This window comes from Panthera pardus, unplaced genomic scaffold (genome assembly GCF_024362965.1).
Source record: "Panthera pardus isolate Hobbes unplaced genomic scaffold, ASM2436296v1 HiC_scaffold_8, whole genome shotgun sequence".
NCBI lineage: Eukaryota > Metazoa > Chordata > Mammalia > Carnivora > Felidae > Panthera > Panthera pardus.
The window spans coordinates 107,363,056-107,386,179 of NW_026527013.1; the positions used below are offsets into that span (position 1 = coordinate 107,363,056).

At 36.1% G+C, this 23,124-nt stretch overlaps 1 protein-coding gene across 12 annotated transcripts in view; it reads right to left on the reverse strand.

Annotated features, from left to right (window-relative positions):
* The window catches only part of DGKB (diacylglycerol kinase beta), a 776,793-nt gene that overhangs the window by 637,042 nt on the left and 116,627 nt on the right, over window positions 1-23,124 (reverse strand). For 11 of the 12 annotated variants that reach the window (XM_053897058.1, XM_019443494.2, XM_053897060.1 and 8 more), the window contains exon 2: window positions 15,230-15,487. In XM_053897058.1, coding sequence (XP_053753033.1) covers window positions 15,230-15,299 — 70 coding nt within the window. In that variant the 5' untranslated portion in view covers window positions 15,300-15,487. The remainder of the gene's footprint in view (window positions 1-15,229; window positions 15,488-23,124) is intronic. The other variant, XM_053897059.1, reaches the window with a different exon arrangement.

Sequence of the window (23,124 nt, forward strand, 5' to 3'; positions counted from 1 at the left end):
TACCTGAAGATACAAGGGTCCTCTACCAACTCAAGGAAATATATCTGACTGAAAGTTAAGATGTTGGTGGACATTTTGGAAGGAACTTCCAATCCTCACTTTTATGAGTAGTGGGAGCTATGGGATTTTCCTCAAAAAGACACCCTACCTATTGCTACTAGTGCAGTCTGGGGGAATGTGCAGCACTATTATTATTTAGTCAATCTCTGGACATTACTGTCCACAATTTCCTAGAAAGGAAAGAATAAGATGCCAATTCGTCAATCCTGTATCAGATAAAAAAACAGGTCAATACCTAAAACAGATGGAATTGCAACATTAGTCTGGTTACAAGTGCTGGGTCCATATGCACCATTTTTCTGACCTCCTCATTCTCTTCTGGCAACTTCAAGGGCTCCACACAGTAGCCAGCCCGGGGCCACTTTGTACATTCAGACCATGGGGAAAAGAGTACTCATAAAAGTGAAAGATTGAAAGCTCCCATTCAAACCATCCAAAATGTCCACCAACATCTTAACTATTTCTATGTTTTTTCCTGGATCTTCATAACCTCTGATTTCTCTCAACCTTCCTTCTTTGCCTTCACTCTGCTTCTAGGTTTTCAGATTCATCCTATCAGTGTCCTACATTTTATTTATTTATTTATTTATTTATTTATTTATTTATTTATTTATTTATTTTTTATTTTAATTTTTTAAAATTTTTATTTATTTTTGAGAGAGAAAGACACCTTTAAAATGTAGGGCGCTAGGGACATCTGGGTGGCTCAGATGGTTAAGCATCTGACTTCACCTCAGCTCATGATCTCATGCTTTGTGAGTTCAAGCCCCATGTCAGTCTCTGTGCTGACAGCTCAGAGCCTGGAGCTTGCTTCAGATTCTGGGTCACCGCTCGTCCTGCCCCCCACCCCGCTCTCAAAAATAAATAAACATTAAAAAATTAATTAAATAAATAGATAAATAAATAAATAAATAAAATGTAGGGCTCTGATAGGATGAATCTGAAAACCCAGAAGCAGAGTGAAGGGAAAGAAAAAGGGTCAGAAACCAAGACAAAGAGACTCATAGGGACTGAAAGGCAACCTGATAGGAAACGTGTTTTCATCAACCTCTGTAATACTGACTATGGTGGTAATGACTATTATAAGCTTATGTTTACTGGGGGATAATTTGCAATGTTTCTTTCAGTTTTCTGTAGGTCTTACAAACAGAGGTACAGACTACTTTGATTCCAGACCATCACTTCACAGATATTTTGTAGTGAAAACCCTTGGGGGACATAGAACAGGAAGTGCATGCTGTTTGCTGTGACATGGTTAGTAATGCCCTTTTCCTATGATCCAGGAGTATTGTGTCTTCCAGCATCATAAATCTGTGGCAAGCTAAATTGTTAAATTGTGAGTGGGGTAAATTCTCAGACCTACCACAATATTGACAATTTTCCTCCCCACAAAATACAGTTTTTGGTATGAGAAAATATTCCTTGCTCCTGAAGATGCCTGGGAAAGTCTTTGCAAGAGACTGAAGGATTTGAAGACAAACTGTGATCTAAGAGGTTAAAATGAAAAATTAAGTCACAATGAGCAGGTGGGTATTTTTCACATAGTCCCATAGAATCAACTGATAAAATTCAATAAATAATGAAATTATAAATGTGTATTTGGGAGAAACAGAGACTGTCTTGCAGAAAAAGAAAAGAAATAGTATAAAGATAACTCAGAACATTCTAATGGTAACTACAATGAAAGTGGTAATTAACTTACATATGGTGGTTTGCAGTTTACAAAGCATTTCCACACATTATTTTATTTGAGTCTTACAGCGATCTTGTGAGATAGGCTTTAGTATTTTCTTAATTACACAGTTGAGAAAATTAAAGTTTAGAAAGATTATGTAACTTGCTAAAGGCTAAAACTAATATGTTAAAAAAATAAACAGAAATGAACTTGAGAAAATTGAATAAAACCAAAACAAAAATTAAGATTTGGCCATAGGCTAAGAAGCTTCCACCACAAGTTATTCTTTTTATATGATGCCTTTTTTGCACCTATGAACTTGTCTTTTCTCCTATGTAAAACAAATTTCTTCTTTTTACTGTATTCATTTCAGCTATAATTATTTTTCTCTTTCTTTTCATGGCTAAGATACTATAAAAAAATAGTGTGTATGTATTCTCTCTGCCTTTCTTTTCCACTCATCTCACTGTATCTACTATTCTAAGCAAAAAAGAATTTTCATTAAAATCACCAGCGACACTAAATGATGAAAACTCTGGGTACATTTTGGTTATTAAGTTACATCTCACCTTCTAAAAACACTTTTCTTTAGATTGTAGAATACTAGTCATTCACTTATTTCCTCCTTCATTTCTAGGTACTATTTTCCAATTGCTTTCATGGATATCTTATCTTAAATGTCTTATAAACACAATGATCTCTAGTATTCCATCTCCATCTTCTTGTTCAATTTTCTCCCAATGGGTCATCTAATCTATTCTCATGATTTGATTATCACCCACAATGCAAAAGCACACTGATTCTATATATAAATCCAGTTCTGATTTATTTCTTGGGAGCTCCAGATCTGTATGCCCAAGAATCTAATTCATATTTTCAATCACAACATGGATACAAAACTATGGTTCACTATGTCCAAAATCAAATCAGTTCTCTCTATACCTGTCATTAATGCATTAATTTGTTTGTTTGTATTCCTTTCCTGGGTTAAGTAAAGCACATTGACTCAAGCTGGAGTATACCATCCTCCTTCCTTAGTCCTCATATCTTAATGGTGATTACATCTGGTTTATTCTACCTCTAGATACTCTCTAATAAATAATTACCTCTCTGTTAACAATACCTTTAACTTCATTTAACCCTGAGTATTCAACAACTTGAACTAGAAAAATATTTTTTTGTAGTCTCCCTTAATCAAAGTGATTCTACACATACTTCTTTCAGAAATTATAATCTTTTCATTTCACTATCCCTCCTACTAGTATCTTCCATGTCTCCCGATGAGTATATGTTGATAGACAATCTTTTATTAATAGCATTCATGTACCCATATTTTATTACTATTGCTGATCAGCCTATCTTCAGTGCTTATATGCATGCAAATGTGCACACATCATACATACTCCTACACAAATGTGTACATACATCGACACACACTTCCAACTGTCCCTAATGTGTCACAGTATATTATGTGTCAGCACATGCTTTGATAACTGCTTAGATTTTCCCTACTTCTCTTATTCCTATCCAATAATTTCAATTAAAATTAAAATCCCATTCCCCCCTCAACTCCTATCTACATGAAGAATTAAAAGCTCTCCAAGTGTCTTGCATAGATTTTGATTCAAGATGGCAATGCCAAGAGGCTCCTGAATTCACCTCCACCCATGGACACAAGAAATGTACAGTTACATATAGAACAATTCCATATGAAAGAAGTCCATAAACTTCAGTGACTTCTACACATCAGGCAAATGAGAAAATCCACATTGAAACAGGTAGAAGGAACTGACACACACTATCACCATAAACTCCACCCCCACCAGAGTGCCACAGAATCAGAAGGAAACTTATTACTGTTAGCTTCATCCTGAGAAGCAAAGGGGTTGACTCCCACATCTAGTTCCCCAACTCTAACTACCTCCACCTGAGAAATGGATCCCAAAACATTGAGCTTTGAAAACCAACAGGGCTTATGTCCAGGAAACAGGCTATAGTGAACTGAGAAACAGTTCTTAACGTACTCACCTGGACTCACTGAGGCTAAGCCCCAGGTATAGCTCAGAGGCACCAGACTAAAGCATTCAGTCTTTCCATGAGAAAAGCCGATGTGCTTATCTTAAAAGCTATGGCTTAATAACAATAATTTTTCTGAAAAAGAATAAGGAAACTGATGGGGCGCCTGGGTGGCTCAGTCGGTTAAGCATCTGACTTCAACACAGGTCATGATCTCCCGGCTTGTGAGTTCGAGCCCCCGTGTGGGGCTCCGCACTGACAGCTCAGAGCCTGGAGCCTGCTTCGGATTCTGTGTGTGTCTCTCTCTCTGCTCCTCCCCTGTTCACTCTCTCTCTCAAAAATGAATAAACATTAAAACAATTTCAAAAAAAAGAATAAGGAAATTGATACCATTTACAATAGCATTGAAACAACAGAATACTTAAGATTGAATTTAACCAAAGAGATAAACAATCTCTACTTTGAAAACTAAAAGATATTGATAAAATAGATCAAAGGAGACACACATAAGTATAAATGTATCTGGTGTTTATAGATTGGAAGATTATTGTTAAACTGTCAACAATACCAAAAGCAATATTAGATTCAATGCAACGCCAATGACATTTTTTATAGAAGTAGAAAAACACTCCCAAAATTTATTAGGAACCATAAAGATGCTGAATAGCCAAAGAAACCTGAGACAAAACAGGAGGTATCAGAATTCCTGATTTTGAGCTATACTATCAAGTTATACTATCAAAACAACATGGTAATGATGTAAAAGCAGATGGAACAGTATCAAGAGTCCAAATGTAAACCCAATATATATGTATATAGTTAACTAATATATTTGACAAAGAAGCCAAGGCCACTCAATGTAGAAAAGACAGTATTTTCAATAAATAATGCTGGGATAATTGGATATTCACATGTAAAAAAAAAATGAAACTGGGCCCATAAACAGCAGTCACAAAAATTAATACAAAAGGACTTACATGTAAGAACTGAAGGCATGCAACTTCTAGAAGAAAACATAGGAAAATAAAGCTACCTGACATGGGTCTTGTCAAGATTTTTAGATATGAGTCCTAAAGCACAAACAACAAAATAAAAAAAAATAAACAAGTGGGACTACATCAAACTAATCAAGCTCTGCATAGAAAAATAAACCATCAACAAAGTGAAAAAAAAAACAACTAATGGGATGAGGAAAAATATTTTCAAACCACATATCTGAGAAGGTGTTAATATCCAAAATATGTAAGGAACTCAGAACAACTCAATACCAAAGCACAAATAACCCAACTTAAAAGTGGGTGAAGGACATGAATTGGCATTTCTCCAAAAAAATATCAATTACAATAAGTACATGAGAAAATGCTAACCGTCACTAGTCATTAAGAAAATGGAAATTAAAATCACAATGAAATATCATCTCATCCCTGTTAGAATAGCCACCATCAAAAAGGCAAGGATTAACAAGTGTTGGTGTGGATGTGAAGAAAAAGGAAACCTTGTATACTGTTGGTGGGTTTATAAGATGGTGACGCCACTATGGAAAACAGTATGGAGGATCCTCATAAAATGGAAAACAGAACTACCATATAATCCAGCAATTCCACTTCTGGGAATATAACCAAAGGAAATGAAAACCCTAACTCAAAAAGATATGTGCACCCCCATGTTTACAGCAGCATTATTTACAATAGCCAAGACATGGAAACAACCGAAGTGTCCACTGATGGATGATTGGATAAATAAGTTGTGTGTGTGTGTGTGTGTGTGTGTGTGTGTGTGTGTGTGTGTGTGTGGTGATGTTATTCGACCATTGAAAATGAGTAAATCCATTTGTGACAATATGGATGGATATGAAGGCATTATGCTAAGTGAAATAATTAAAGACAAATACCATATGATCCCATTTATACGTGGCATCTAAAACAAACAAACAAAAGCAAAAACCATAGAAAAAGAGATAAGACTTCTAGTTAGCAAAGGTGAAGGATCATGGGAGGGGGAGCTGGAAGAAAGTGACCAAAAGATACAATTTTCCCCTTTTATGATACATAAATACTAGGGATATAATGTATAACATGATGACTGCTATATGATACATAAGAATGCTGTTAAAAGAGTTAATCCTAAAAGTTGTCATCACAAAAAGCACATTTTTTCTCTTTTTTCCTTTCTTTTGTTTCATTTTATCTGTAGGAGAAGATGGATGCTAGCTAAACCTATTATGGTAATCATTTCACAATATATATAAATCAAACCATCACACTGTATGCTTTTAACTGATACAGTGATGTATATCAATTATTTCTCAATAAAACTGGAAGAAAAGGAAAAGCTGTGGCCCAAGAGACAACCTTCTAACTTAACACACATCTAAGGGGCCAAATGCAATACTCCCCAGAGGTAGGGAAGCTAGCACTCTCCCTCTGCCTCACTCCAAGTTGTTTGTATCTATTAGAAAGGAACTTGTACACACAACTGGTACCAGGCTTCTGTAGCTGCTGCCTAGAGGATGCATCCCTTGACTGTCTGGCTCTGGGGGCCAGTAGGACTTATGTCTGCAGGTTCCACAGGTCCATAGCAAATTGAATTCATTCTTAATGACTTAACCCCAGAGTACAAAGGAGAGGTATCAGACTAAAATTCCCATTGTATGTGAGAAAGAGGCATATTTGCAGATCATGTACCAATACATACATAAAAAGGTGTTCAACATCACTAATCATCAGAGAAATGCAAATCAAAACTGGAATGAGATATTACCTCACACCTATGAAAATGGCTATTATCAAAAAGACAAAACTTAAGTGTTGGAAAAGATGTGAAAAAATGGAAACTTTGTACACTGTTGGTGGCAATGTAAACTGGTACAACTATCATGAAAAAGAGCATGGAGTTTCTCAAAAAATTAAACATAGAACTACCATATGATCTAGCAATCCCAGTTCTGAGAATATATCCAAAGGAAAAGAAAACCCTAACTCAAGTAGATATTTGCACCCCATGTTTGTTGAAGCATTATTTATAATAGTCAAGCCATGGAAACAACCTAAGTATCCATAGACATATTAATGGATAAAGAAAATGTGCCAAAAGTATATAATGGAATAGTATTCAGCCATGAAAAAGGATATCCTGTCATTTGTGACAACATTCATGGACTCTGAGGTATTATGCTAAGTGAAATATGTCAGACACAGAAGACAAATGCAGTATGATCTCACTTATATGTGAAATATAAAAAACTCTACAAACTTACCAATATATGAAAACAGAATGATGGTTGCCCAAGATGGAGGGTGATTATGTGAGTTTGGTGAAATAACTGAAGGAGGTCAAAAGGTACAAACTTCCAATTATAAGATAAAAAAGTCCTTGGAATATAATGTGCAACATGGTGACTATAGTTAATAAAACTGTATTGTGTATTTGAAAGTTGCCAAGAGACTAGATCTTAAAGGTTCTCACCATAAGGAAAAAAATGTAACTGTGTGTGGTGATAGATGCTAATTAAACTCATCATCGTGATCATTTTACAATACATATTAAATCCTTATGCTGTACACCTAAAATTAAAATAATCTTAGGAGCACCCGGGTGTCTCAGTCAGTTAAGCATCAGACTCTTCGATTTTGGCTCAGGTCATGATCTCACGGTTCCTGAGTTCAAGCCCTGCACTGTCTCCCTCTCTCTCTGCCCCTCCCCTGTTCTTTCTCTCTCAAAAATAAACATACATTAAAAAAACACAATCTTATAAGTAGCTATATCTCAATAAAAAACATTTTGATATATGTAACATTCAGAGAATGTGTTTCATTGCTTTATCATCATCTGCCTTATTATTAGTCTCTGAATAGACTAAACCCTTTGACTGAAAGCACCACAATATTCACTTTTGTATTACCCAAAGCCAAACATAATGCCTAAGAATAAAAGGTACTAACTATTGTTGTGTGAATAATGATCACTGAGCAAAAGCAAGTTCCTCTAGTCTGTGTACTCACATTTTTGTGTGTGTATAGCACTTTTGCTATAATGGGGATGGTGATGACAAAGGAAACTTTTGTCAAGTGACAACTTTTAATCTATAACCGAGTTAAAGATGAAGTATGTATTCAATATGTATGATTCTTAGTGATAACTTTTGTTATAAATTTATCATATTAATATTAGTGATAAAATAACAGTTGTTATTTTTTGATAGGGGGTATCATCCTCATTTTATAGGCAAAGAAATGAGAGCGTAAAGCATTGAGAAACAGAAGCATAAAGCCTAAGTTTCCAAAGTAAATGGTTGATTATATTTTACTTGTGTGTACTCGCCAGTTAGTAGTTTTCACCAAATATTTTGGTGCTCCCCTGACACTGGGCAGACAGAAATAATGCATTTCTCTACTCACTTAGAATTAGATGTAGTCATGCGGATTGCTTAGGCAAAACAAATCTAAGAATATCATTGCCAGGGAGAAGCTTTAGGAGCCAGCACCCAATTCTCAAGCTCTCTGTCTCTACCACAGCACCTGCCAAATTCTGAAGCTGACAACTATTCCAAGTCACTGGGACTTGAGTGGGGACAAAGTGAAATTAACCATTTGCTGACTCAGATTTGGAAACAAAATATGAGCAAGAAACCAGTGCCTATTTCTTTAAGCCACTAAGATTTTATGACATAATTTGGCCCACCATGGCCAATACTTCAAAGTCCTAACTTCAATATTAAAGGTTGTTTGACTGTGAGTCTTAATAAAACTTTTTTTTTTGTCAAGTTTGAAAAGTTTGAAAAAATAGATATCTAAAAAAAAAAAATCACTGAAAATTATGTGCCATTACAACACTAAAATAATAGAAATTTAGACACTCATAGTTATTACTTTCTTTTATCATTGCAAGCTTCGTGTATTAAAACATTAAAGACATGTATGGACCAAGAGAAGCTACCAAGGAGAAATTCAGTCTGAAACAGTACAACAAATAGAAAACAGAGACAGAAATGAGGCAAAAGAGATTATGCAGCCAACATACATTCCAGAAATAAAATCTGGGTCACAGCCAGGAACTGCTGAGTTAATCAATGTGAATCAGAAGAAACAGGGTCGGAAATGAGAGACATGTATTATCCAAAATAGAGTTGCAGATTCCAGTTTCAGATCAAGTATCAGGGCAAAGTCAAGACATTTCACTTAAGTAGTATAGGTGAATAGGCCTAAAAAAATTACTTAAAAAAGTTCTCTTTTGGTATTAAACTACCTCAGGCGTCACCATCATAATCCTCATCATAACAATAACAGATTGAGTCCTGTGTATTTTACGTGCATTTTCACATTGAATCATCATTGCAATCCTAGGACATGGGTGAGAAAACAGAGGGGTCTGTGACAGCACTAGAACCTACCTCATTTTAGGCAACATAAAATTGCATTCTCTCAGTCACTGTGCTAAATGACCCTTTGCCCTTCATTCTTTTGTATTTTACCAAGAGTAATCATCATTAAGTGGTTTGGCCTCCCAACACAAAGCCAGTCTAACACATGGCATAGGTCAAAAGCAAAAGCTAAATGCATCATGACAAATTAGAAAGAGGGCTAATATGTGATCTAAATTTGCTTAACAATAAATTAAATAACCACAGGGGAAGAGGTCAGGTCAGCTTCCCTCCATTATCTTTGTCCCATCTTGTATGGATCAAACACAAAACATATTTCAAAGACACATTAGATCATCATGCTAGTGGGTGCAGTTTCTCAGGAGGGTAAGACAACTTAAAATGGAAAAGAACTTTGCCATATTTTTATTACAATTGCTTCATGATTTTCTTCTTATCTGTCTTTCTCTCCCCATTTTTTTTTAATAAAGAAAGCGTGAGGGAGGTTCCAGGGACAGGAGGAGGGAGTGTAGGAGGAATATTGAAATCTGTCTCTCTTTAGGTAGAGCTCCATTGAGGTTCACACATGATCCAATCCAATTGACTATGATAAGAGACCAGGAAGACATATTGAGGCCAAAGCCTTAGTGAGCAGCTTTGTCTCTTTGTTTTGTCCTGTATGCAAAAACCTTTGAGAGATGGCTGTGGCTGATGGAAATATGAGGACCTGAATCCCAGATTCCAGCTTTCCCTATTTTGGAAACATGATTAACAACCCATTTATTAACATATTGATCTTCATAAGAAACATATATAAATTATTATTGTTTTGATCTTCATCACTTATTACGCCATGGCTGTGTGCTAGGTAATCTGCCTGAAAGAGATCATCTGCCTCCCTCTAAGGTGTATTGTGTTAAACGAGTTAACACACTTGCACATTGTGTAGAATAAGACAATAAGTGTTCTACACTTGCACATTGTGTAGAGTAAGACAATAAAATGTATTATTTATCATGATGATGCTTACTGTCTCAATAAATCCTACAACAATGCTTTGAGGTGGACTCTACTTTCCTGGGTGAAAAAGCTGAGGCACAAGTAGTCTATGTAATATTCTAAAGGTCATACCACTAATAACTACAAAATGGGGCTGGGGCTCAACACTGTCAAGTATTAGTCTACCTGCAAATCCTTTGCTCCTTCCGCTAAGCCATGCCACCTGCCTCTCTCCATGGAAGAAATTGTACATTAGGTCTAAACATTAGGCATATTGGTCCTTGTTGAAAAGAACAAGTTCATCATAATTTTGTAACTCTCAACAATGCCAGCTGCTATAAACAGTATAAAATTTATGAAAATTTGGAAGTGTTCCCACCATAATAACACAGTATTTTTCAAAAATAATTTGCATGCTATATAACATGCTTTATATATAGCAAATAAAAAGCTAATCCTAAGTGACAATATGTGGGCAGATAATGAATCACTTGGAAATATCGTGTAGCTTTTACATAGAAAATATTGTCCTCCATAAAAAGATCTGGAGTATCTTAACCCTTTGCTCTGCCATGAAACCACAGCAGGAAGCTCTGGCAAACTAATAATGTGATAAGCTCAATTCTCTACACGGCAGGAGTGAGAGCTCTCTGTCTTGTAACAACTGTTTGGATGACTTTATATAAAGAGTGGGAAAGAAAATTATACTCCTCTCCCACATATCAATGGAAATGTTTCCCATGGAGTGACTCAGCCTGAAACCCTAAACAGGAGCATGGTCTCAGCAGGCTGTAGGCAGCCACAGCAGGCTTCACGTTAGCTGCCTTCAGCATTTGTGGGGACAACACAGAAATGAGGCTGCCAATAACACCAGAAGTTTCCACCTTGTGGGAAGAATCTAGTCTTACAGCAGGAAAAAAAAAGACACTGACTGTGTTCTAAAATATGGCACTTTTCTACTGATCATCTATATTCAAAACAGCCAACATAATACACTACTCCCTTCCTATTAAAATAATAATTGTAAAGTTACATCACTTACCACCTGCCAGACACTGCTATCATTATTTGACATATATTATTAATTCATTCAATTTAATCCTTACAACCCTTGACATATTTATTGTTTTCTGCATTTTATAGGTGCAAAGAATGGGACACAGTGACGTTGAGTAATTTTCCCAAAATGGGAAATCTAAAATATGGAGGATCAGGATTTGAATACAAGCTGTCTGGTGTGCTAGCAGCCTAACTAGGAATGTTGTGCCAATATCACTCTATTTTCCTCGATTAATTACAAGAGAAACCTTGAAGTTGAGAGAAGATTTCTTGTTACAGGGTGTAATGGACTAAATGGGTCCCCACCAAATGCACATGTTGCTATACTACTCTCCAATAGGAAAGGTCTTTGGTAGGTAATGAGAACTAGCTGAAGTCATCAGCGTGGCCCCAGTTGGATTAGTGCCCTTATTAAGAGTCCCTGGGAAGCTTACTGCTCCTCTCTTACTCTTTCCAACCTGTGAGGGTACAAGTAGTAGTTTGTACCCCAGGAGGGAGCCCTTACAGAACCTGACCATGCTGGAGCCCTGGCTTTAGACTTCCAACATACAGAACTGTGAGAAGTTCAGTTTCCAGTATTTATAAGTCACCCACTCTGTGGTACTTGGCTATAGCAGCCCAAACAGAACAAGACATGGGGTGTATTGTGGCAGTTGTGGAGGGAACCCAAAATCAGATCAATTGAGGAAATGATCTTTATGGTGCTATCTAGGCCTCTCATTGAGTGATTTGGTTTTACCAAATTCTCTCATCTTGATAAGAGGTCTACAGCCCCACCCCATCCCCAAAAGCATATGAAACATTCATTTGATAGCACATATAGCACATATAAGAGCACATATAATCTTAACATGCTGCAAATTTAAACTTAAATCAATAACTCGTTTTTTTTTTAATTTAATACATATAAACAGCTTCCTATTGAAAGCTACAAAACAAAGTCAAGAAAGTGAATCCAATATACCATTTTCTAATCGACTATGGAGGAATGTCACTTTGTCCACATTGCACTGCAACATGAAAAATCTGATCCTTGGGGCACCTGGGGGGCTCCGTCGGTTAGCGTCTGACTTTGGCTCAGGTCATGATCTCAAGGCTCGTAAGTTCAAGTCCTGTGTCGGGCTCTGTGCTGACAGCTCAGAGTCCAGAGCCTACCTCAGATTTTGTGTCTCCCTGTCTCTCTGTCCCTACCCTGCTCCCCATTCGTCTCTGTCTCTGTCTCTCTCTCTCTCAAAAATAAACAAACATTAAAAAACATTTTTTAAAGAAAAACCGGATCCTTAAATGCTGATGACAAACCAATCACATGTACTGAATAGCATGGAAAATATACTACTTTTATAATCTTCAGAATAATGTTTGTTTCCAGCTATATTTAACAATGGCAATTTATTACACAAGGATACATTCTAATCATGTTATTCTTTGCTTCCTAATTACACAAGAAACTTCATGGATGATTAAGTCATATTGTCTTGCTTATTTAAAAAAGAGCGTAGATCATGGAATTTGCACTATTTTTTTATTTTCAGTTAATCATTTAATTTGTTACAGTTAATCAGTTAATTTTTGACCCCATAAAATCAATTTTAAAATGTTCTTATACTCACTGTGTCACTTCTTACTACCAATTTATTGAATGCTCATTAATCTTTGTCTCAATATGTTACAACTTCTACATTTATGACAGTTTTTATTACCATTTTATTACACCATATTCCTTAGTCAATAAAATGAAAGTAACAGTTTATAACATATTTAATACTTTAACAATAAATTCTGTTGGAATTCTAATATCTGAATTAAGTTATTATATGTGATAATTTAGCTATTATGGCAATAATTTGCCTATTTTATGCCAGTACTTTCAGAAACATTAAAATATTTTACTGATCCATGTAAATTCAATATAAGCTAAACCAAACTCAATGTTTCCTTCACCTGGGTGATTATGTCACCAAATTCCCCTATCTCTCAACTCAAATCTTTTGAACTAAACTGGATTTCTCTTTCTCTCTCTCAATTTCATTATTTCTCAAGCTCTCTGTTAGTTTTAATGCTACAGTATCTGAATCTATGCTTTTCTGGTTGTCTTTCGTCATCCATGTTTTTTAGCTTATTCTAACAGCCCACTGGCAAGATTCGAGCCTCTTTCCATACCATATATCATCCTCATCTTTACCAAATTAAACTCTTTCTTCATGTTTTTCTACCCTTAAAACCCTACAGTTACTCCTCACTGTCTAACTCAAGTTTAGCATGATATATTTTAATTCCATCTCATTTTTACATCTTTAACAGCACTTACAGTCTTAATTTGTGGTATGGCTAAATATGATTCCTCTTCCTGCCTCAAATATATGCTGAATTTTCCTTTTTACCTATATTATTTTCTTCTCCATTTACCTTAAACCTATTTTTTAAGATTCATTTTAAATCCTACTTCTTCCATGAAGACTTCCCTTTTCCCACCTCCAAATGTATACTAATGTCCTACAGAACCCCCAACTTTGTGGCACTTAAAATATTCTGCCTAGATACAGAGTCATTTATCCATTAGTTTCTAGCCTTCATTAAACATCCTTCAAGGGAGGGTCCACATCTGTTCATATCTGTATTTCCTTCAGTACCAAGCAGAATACTCTAACAAAAGAAAGTGCTCAGAACTATTTACTTAATTATCAGATATAACACAACAGCAAAGAGCATGCAGAACGCAGTCATTCTAGACTTCATGTCCTTAATGGGATAAGAGGATGATCTGTGCTTTCAGCGGCTCAAAACAGTTTTCGAATATCAGGAACACTTCGATGTCAGAAATTTCTGCCCCCGACCAGTGATAGTTGTTGTATTTTTATTATTGACTAAGAAAATGCACGCTTTCTTATGGCTTTGCATCTTCACTGAAAATACCCAACAACATCCTCCCAACCTCACCCTGAACACTTCAGCCCTCAAATGAGGAAGGCTCTAGAAAATTTGTGAAATTGTCCTTTTCAGATAACGTGCACTGTTTATTAATGTTCCTGACTTATATGTACCCCATAAATATATTAGTATTCATTTATCCTATCTACTTCTTATTATTTCAAATTCCCCTTCTGTGTGTAATTCTTTTCCCTGCCTCTCCTCCCAAGTCTTATTGTATCTCCTGTATGCCACACCTGCTCTCTGCATAAGCAGCCCCAGCTTCCTCTTCCATTCTTGGGTCTAGTGATTGTTTTTCTCTTTCTAAAGCTTTTTGCGTTCTCTTCCTCCAATGGCCATAGTATTCCACCATTCTTGCCAATCTTATTCCACTCTCTATGTGCTATTTTTTTCTTTACTCATCATCTTCCCAACTTGCGGTGCCTCTTATTAGTTACTTCCTTTTCTCTCTTCAATACCTTGACCCAGCTGCTATTCATATTTATAGTTGAAACTCATTTCATGAAACATGGTCCTGAAAATGTGTGGTAAAAATAAAACTGCTTATAAATAAAATCTTACTGTTTATGTGAAAAGAAACTTCATATTTAGAAATAACCTACTATAAATTGGATTGCCATGGTCTATCTTTTGTATAATCACACACACTTGAAAAGTTGGCTAAAGGTCCTGATACCGTCTCTCTAACAACCTCTAATTCCAACTCCACAATGATCTGCGACTCCCTGCTCCGAGTCCTTTTACTAATGTTACACTAACAGAAGAAGCAACAAGGAAACAACAACAAAGCCCTCCTTTTTTCTCCTTTACTTCTGTTTGTTCTTCTACTCAGTTGCCAAATCACCAGTTTCCATTCACCCAAACTCTTACCTTTTGCTTTACTTCTGGTACAGTTGGAATGTTTACAGGCTTCATTTTGCATCTAATATCCTAGTTCTTTTTTTAATGATATTTAAGTTTACCTTTGCCTTATTCTCATGCCCAAAGGTAGTCCCAAGTGGACCTACTTGCAAACACAAAAGACATACCTACATCTATCCCAACGTTAACCAGGATCTGTAAACCTCTAAATAATTAGTATCTGATTTAACACGAATGCCAAATAAAATCATACTACCAACAGGAATACTTACACTCAGCATATTTCTGAAGTTGGGAAAATTCTGAGGGGCTGAGGTGGGCCCACTTCTCCTGGTTGGTCATGGTGGTAGTGATGTCTCTTACATACCAGGTGAGGAATTCTTTATTCAGGTGTTTGGCAGAATTCTATACTTCAGAGTTTCCACATGGCATGTTTCATTACAAAATATCTCAAGCTTTCAAAATATGCAATCTGTCAACATGAAACCGATGTGGATATGAGTTTGTAGTTTCAATAATATATTAAAGCACTGCAGAAAAAGAAACATAAAAATAAAAAGATCAGCATTATTGCACAAAGAAAAAATTGACAAGTTATAGAATGTTAAGAATTTTTAATTTCTAAATAATGTGTTCCAAAGTTATTCTATTTTGTGTAATACTCAATTGGTAATTGCCTATGCATTCTTTAATTGCATTTTTATGTATATTTCCTAATGCCAGATCACAGGAATAAATATGATTAAAATATAAAATGAAGAAACTTTTATGAAGTCTGTTTCATAAAAGTAGATTTTTTTGTTGTTCACGTTTATAAATTCCACATTTTAAGAGCAAACAAGGGTGTCATTTTTATGAACTTATCAATCCTTTAATATTTAAGCAATTATTATATAAAAATCCAGACCCAAATCATTAAAGGAGGCTAATTAAACCCTACACATACAATTAGCCGGTATAACAGATTTTTAACAATGATTTGGAATGACACTCAACTGTACCACATATATTTGAAATCAGGCAAATCAATTTTGGGAGTCATATAGAGATTTTTCCCAGCAATAAAATAAACAGAATATTTTAATTTTACAATTTGTAAAACCCAATAAAAGTTACCAAATTAAGACAATTCCAAATGTCTGACAGACTTGTGTAATGATAGTAGAATAACTACTATGAATCATGCTTAAAAATAAATCCCTAGGTTGTCATGGTCCTACATTCACTGCCTTATCTATAAGGCAAACAAAATGACAAACCATCTGGTTTCAACTTTTTATTAAAGACAGTAATCAATTGCTCAAAGTCAGACTGGCGTTGTGATCATTATAGAAAATGAAATATTTAGCAACAATGACTTAAGTTTATGGAATTGTATGCTTGGAAAGCTTATTTATACAAATGTTATTATCTCAGGCCATAGTATCTATATTTGGCATTAGTGTGTAACCTCTCTTAGCATCTGTTTTTGTTGTTCGTTTGTTTGTTTCCCTATCAACCCCAGGACCTCACTGTCACATCCTTTCATCTTTGCCTTAAAAAAGATTCTTGTCTGTCTCATCTGTTCAGAGTTCCTGCACTCAGTTTTACAGGATGATGGTTTGCTATTTAACAGGCAATAATGAAGATACTGATGTGTTAACAAAGGCCAAATTGCTAGCTCTCTTTTTCCTGCCAGGGAATGCTCTTAAATCACAACCATGACTTTGTGGAAATAATGCAAACTAAAAGAACAGGAACATGTGATGGACATTTATTTGTGTCTTCTTTGTGATTTCATCCTTCTCACTGATTTCATCTTAATTCTTTCTTCTCCCAGTTACGTGCAGTTTGGGGACTATAAAACAAGGTGTCCTATTCTTTCCTATCTAGAGGGAGACAGATGATTCAGTCATATTTGGCACATGAGACCATCTCATGGGGCTTCAAATGTTGAATGGAGTTATTCAAGGACAGGATGAAAATAGTTGTACCTAAATGATACAGCAATAACTGGCTGCATGTCCATGCTTGAACTAGACTGCCCAGATATCTTGTCATTTCAAGAAGCAAGTAACATTCTTTCAATTAAGCATTAAGTAGATCAGAATCAGTTTCTATTGCCTACAACCCGCAAATCTTAACTGATGATAATGGAAGATCATTTATTCATTTTAAAGAAAGTTTATTTATCCCCTCTGTGTGCCAGAAAGCATTCTAGGCACTAGAAATGCAACAAAGATCAAAATATACCCCCAAAATGAAAATAATGTTAATTACAACAATGTGTCAGCTTTACTGAGAGCTTACAGTATGCATGGTACTCTCCTCACAGTATTTGTGTGTCAGATTATTCAGTCTTCACAAAATAACTTTGTGAGGAACCAATGTTCTCTGACTTCAACAAACAAAAAAACTGACCCTGGATGATAAGAATCTGGTTAAATATGAGAGACACTGCTAGAAACTTAAACAATATTTACTCCTCTCCCTTGCTTCCTTGGTAACAGAACTCTAATCTTAATGAATGAAAATATATACATCTAAAAAACTATATTCTTCAGGTTATTTGCATAATTAAATGACCAGTGAGATGTAAATAAAGTTGGATAAGGTGTATAGAAAGGTTCTACTGGGAAAAACAGCTGGCAAATTACCTTTTAACCTTTTTTTCTCTTCCTCCAACTTCCTACCAGGAATGGTAACATATTGGCTGCAAATCCAGCAGGGTTTTTTTTTTTTTTTTTTTTGTACTTCTGAGATAAAATGGAAGGCATGTGCAAAGAATAGTAGAATCCTATAAAGTAGGCCAGGAAGCCAAACAGCTAACTGCAGAAAGATTTGGCCATCCCCCTATTTTTTGTGAATAAAGTTTTACTGGAACCAGCAAGAGGCCAATTTTTGAAGGGATCTCAATGCTAAATAAAGTTTGGGGAATTATTCTGAAGGCAGTAATAAACAGTAGAAGATCCCAAAATACCAGAAACCTGATCCCTGTGGGAAAATGTAGAAAATTTCCCTGTGGGAAAATTATAGAAAAATGCCAATGCCTTCATTTTGTGTCTTGCTCTCACTGTATTATCGCAATAGCTTCTTAACTGGCCCCCTGAGCTCCACCTTTCTTTAATGTTGCCTGTTTGTTGAGTTCATGGACAGTCACAGACTAAGGTGATTCCAGAGGCCTGTCTGATAAATTAGCAATAAAAAGTTAATTAATATATGAGAATAGTAATGAATTGGTTAATTAATTATAGCTTTCTACCTTGTTACTTGCTGGGAGATTCATTAAAATTCCTCAATTATTTACATATTAAAAAACTCAAATTTAAAATGACTGGATAACTGATATCCTTCACATCTCTACATGAATCCTGTCTTCACAGTAAAATGTTACCTGGTCATTCAACTTAAAATTGCACATTTCATACACACCATCCCTCCATCATGCTTTTATTTGCTTTGAATATAATATCTTATCAAATGTTTAATTTATTTATATTATGTAATTCTTTGCTCCTCATGCTACAAATTAGGGGCAACATGAGTGGTTTTGAGCCCTCATAGGATTCCACAAAAAGGACAATACAAGGAAAAATACTTATTGCATTTTCCCTTGATTTTCATCCAGGTGTATGTATAGGGGCCAAGGGCAGGCCACCCCAAAATGGGCCACTTTGGAATGGAAATTATTCTGACTGAAAGCAATAGAGACCCTATAGGCTGAAAGGCAATTTTGCCCCTCCAGTAACTACATAGAAGAATCTCACCGGGTGCTCTTTTCCAGAATAAGAGTTATCAGCAGAGATAAATTTGATCAGAGTGACCCATCTTTATGGCTGGGCAAACATCTAATTACCAAACTTCTGCTTATTCTCATCACCCTGTGAATTACATCCCTTTCCACTGATGTCCCAGAGCACTACCCCCCTTCTCCTTAGTTCAGGATACATATACGCCTCATTTTCCCTGTCTTTGAAGTTTCAGTATCTGTATAGGTTCCCCATACATATGCTATTAAATTTGATTTTCTCCTCTTAATCTGTCTCATGTCAATTTGATTCTTAGTCTGTTAGAATACTGAAGGGGAAATGACATTCTTTCTCCCCAACACATGTATTAGATTCTATGTTACCATATTCTCTCCTGTGCTTTAAGACCTAAGTCCCATGAGGACAGTGATTTTTGTCTGTTTGCTACTTTCCTAGTACTTAAAAGAATGCTTGGTATGTAGTAGCTGATTAGTAAATAATTATGGTATGAACTCACTTACATGCTTTTTTCATAAAGAAAGACCTGGGTAGTAGAGGTAGAAAGAGCTCCTCAAGTTGAGAAAGAGAAAATGGGGCATAAAGGGGTTAGGAATATAAGTCACTACAGATTTCACTCTTACTAGGGGCCATCAGTTTCCTTCAACTCAAGAGACATGAAGCAAAGAAGTTGTAGTTAGAGGTACAAAAATTTTACACTTATAAGAAAAAGACTGGGGCATCTGGGTGGCTCAGTGGATTAAGCAGCTAACTCTCGGTTACAGCTTAAGTCATGATCTCATGGTTGTGGGACTGAACCCTGCAATGGGCTCTGCTCTGCACTGTGTGTGGAGCTTGCTTGGGATTCTGTCTCTCCCTCTCTGCCCCTCCCATGCTCGTGCTTACACGTGTCCTCTCTCTCACTCTCTCTCTCAAAAATAAAATAAATGAACTTTAAAAAATTTTATTTTACACAGTTTTTGAGTACTTTATTATTGTTTTTGTTGTCAAATATAACTAAGTCCATATAAATGAGCATTATTCCCAAGGAATGCTTACAAATTTATGATAACACACATGAGCGTCAGGACTATCTTTAAATTATTTTTCTATATCTAACAAAAAAATTACATAGCTTTCTTTAATTTAGCATGATCTTATCAACACAAGTCCTAGTCTTTTTTTTTTTTTTTAAGACAGAGAGAGTGCTTGTGAGTGGGGATAGAGAAGAGAGAGAGAAAAAGAGAGAGAGAGAGAGAGAGAGAGAGAGAGAGAGAGAGAGAGAATCAGAAGCAGGCTCCATACCCAGAACAGAGCCTGATGCAGGCTTTGACTCCATGATGGTGAGATCATGACCCGAGAGGAAATCAAGAGTTGGACTCTTAACCAACTGAGCCAGCCAGATGGTAGAGTCCCAACTTTCTGTATCAAGAACAGTTTCTCTGGACTGATCTAATACAATTTGCATTTTATTAAGAAGATGTTAAAGAGTAATGGCAGCCCTGAAGGACTCCAAGTAAATTCTCTTTGGTTCTTGGATTTGGTTTCTTCCAAAACTAATACACCTTGAATAAAACCTCCTCTTAATCCTTCTCCTAGTGTAAAGCCTTTGTCTTCTTACAATCCTGGTAGTGCTAACTCTCACAATGAGATGTGACATGTGGTAAAGCAAGAAAAAAATAAGGGTGGGATGCAAATGGAAAAGTTTTCCTAATCAAATATTTTAAACTAGTTGAACTAACGTATCACAGCTCTCTATAAAGAGAAAAGTTGCATGTATAATATTAAACCAGGACATACAGCTATTCATGCCTCAGGAGAGGCATTCCCATGATCGCAACACTTTCTTACAGTCTCTGCCTCTTTATAAATGTGTAGAAAGAGAATGACAATATTCAGTTGAGATTCCCTATGGTACATTCACAGATTTCCTGCTCCCAAGCAAGGGGTTTCTTCAGGTACATAAAATGAAAGCCAGGGAGGATCCACTTTGCTGGCTGTTGGAAAGCAGTCTAATGCTGGCATTCTCATCTACTCAATGGATGGGCCATTTTACTTAGTCGTTAGCAGGAAATAATTATGTTGGAGGAATTGGAGAAGGCTCTTTGGCCTACTTTGGGCTAACACATATTCTCTACAATGAGGGAAGGAAACCAATCTCCTATGAAGAAGTTATAGGCAATATCTAGATGCATGAATTTGATGGACTGTATTCATTATTTATTAGTCACAGAGTATGTTTCTTGATAATTATTCAAAGTCAACAAGTCATGACTCCTATGATTGAATAAAGTTAATACACATTAAGGCATAGTGAAAATTACATGTATACAAATTTAAGGTATTATGATGACTGAAAATATTGACTGGGTCTGAACGTTCATAAACCCCAAATTATTAGATAAGTGATGGAGAAATCATAGCAAAAATGTAAGAGTCAAAATATCAACCGAAGAATTTATGAAAGAGAAGATGATGAGGCACCTGGGTGGCTCAATTGGTTAAGCATCTGACTCTGGATTTTGGCTCAGGTCATGACCTCACTGTTGAGAGATCAACATTCACTGTTGAGAGATTATCTCTCTCCCTCTTCCCCCTCTCTCTCTGCTCCCATCCCCTGATCACACTGTCTTTCTCTCTCTCCCTCTTAAAAAAAAAGTGTTTAAGAAAAGTAGGATGAAACTAAATGGAACATTAATGCTATCATGTAATTTATAAGTACTTGTTCATTTATTAATGAAAGGAACAACATGATAGACACTATGCCAGATGCTGGAGATATATTAAAAGCAAAACATATATGGTATCTGAGTTCTTGGATTTTGTTTTGGCAGAAGATCTACATTACTACAAACCAACTACACAAATAAATCATTCTGAATTGTAATAACTTATATGGAAAGAAAAAGGCAATGTAGTTCTGTGAGAGAGCACCACAGTATCCTCATTAAGAGATTCAAAGAGCAACTCAGAGAGGAAGTTTTATTTATACTGCATGATAAAAGTTGAGTAATAATTAAAAACTTGGGTGAGAAGAAAAACATGAGCAGAAGCCTCAGAGTGGGAAGAAAAAAAAAACAGATCTCTAAAGAAGACAGGTGTAACTGGAGAAATAGATAAGAACTACATCTTGTAGATTCTTAGAAGATACACTGAAGATTTATCATAACTGAAGTGTGAAACCACTGACATATTCTGAGCAGGAGATAAACATGATCCACTTATATTTTAAGAAGTCCATTATAAACAGTGGATGGAAAGGTGACAAGCATCGAAGTGGAAGGTCTGCTCCAGTACTGGATAGAGCTGGTGTTGGCTTCCACTACGGAAATGGCAGTAAAGATGAAGGAAAAGGCCAAACTCAAGATATATTTTAGAAGTAGGATTTTATAATGAATGGGATATATTGTGTGTAGGATGAGGGAACCAAGAATGACTCCTAGAGTTTGAGCTTGAGCACAGCATAGAGAAAGGTGGAGTTTAAAGAATTACTATTTACTGGAAGAGTATCAGGTATGAGAAGAGATGAATCAGTATTCTGTTTGGGAATGTATGAAATTTGAGAAGGGACATCTCAATTGACAGGACTAGTAGATAGTAAGATACACCTAGGGCTAATAAAAGAGAAATAGAGGTCATATTTTGTGAGTTGTCTGATATAGATAATACTGTTGAAGATACGAGCATGTGTACATTTGCCTGATGTAGCAGCCATAAAGCTTTGCCTCTAAGCTCTGCCTTTAAGAAAGAATGTGCATTCAGCTGCAAGACTGTAGTAGCTGACAGCCTCTAGCTCTTATTGCTTTCAGAATACAGTCAGCTTTTGAACCAAGGTCACACTCTTCTCAGGCAGGGGTCAAAGACTAAAGATGATGGATGTACTAGGACCATGTGGTTTTTGTACAATGGAGGGCTCCTGTAATGATCCGTATTTGCTCCACAACAACCCACTGGACCGGCTGAGATTTTGTTAGATCTGCATTGTGATCTGAAGCTATTCATAACCAAATCAGCACCCCCACCTCCTTTCTTTTCTTGGATATCAAATCTGCATCATTGTTTGAAGGCTGTCTCTGCCCAATCCTGCTTTCCTCCCTTTATCTTTCACAGGAATAATTTCCTGGTAAGCCTTTGTATCCCTAACTCCATTTTGGTGTTTGTTTCCTGGTGAAGGATCCCATGTGTCAGGATCCCTAGTAGGAAACAGATGGTACACTTAAAATGGGTAAGTAGGAATTTAATAAAAGGATTTTGAGTGAACATGGACGAAGGTTAGGGAGCTAATAGAGGCTGGTAAAGTATATTGATCTAGCAAAACTTGGGAACTTATTGACCCTAAGCCTAAACGGAACAAGGATGTTGTAGGTAAGAAACCTCAGAGTAGCTATATATATACAGGGTCATCTGAGAGGGGCCATGTTCTTGGATAGCAGGATTCACCT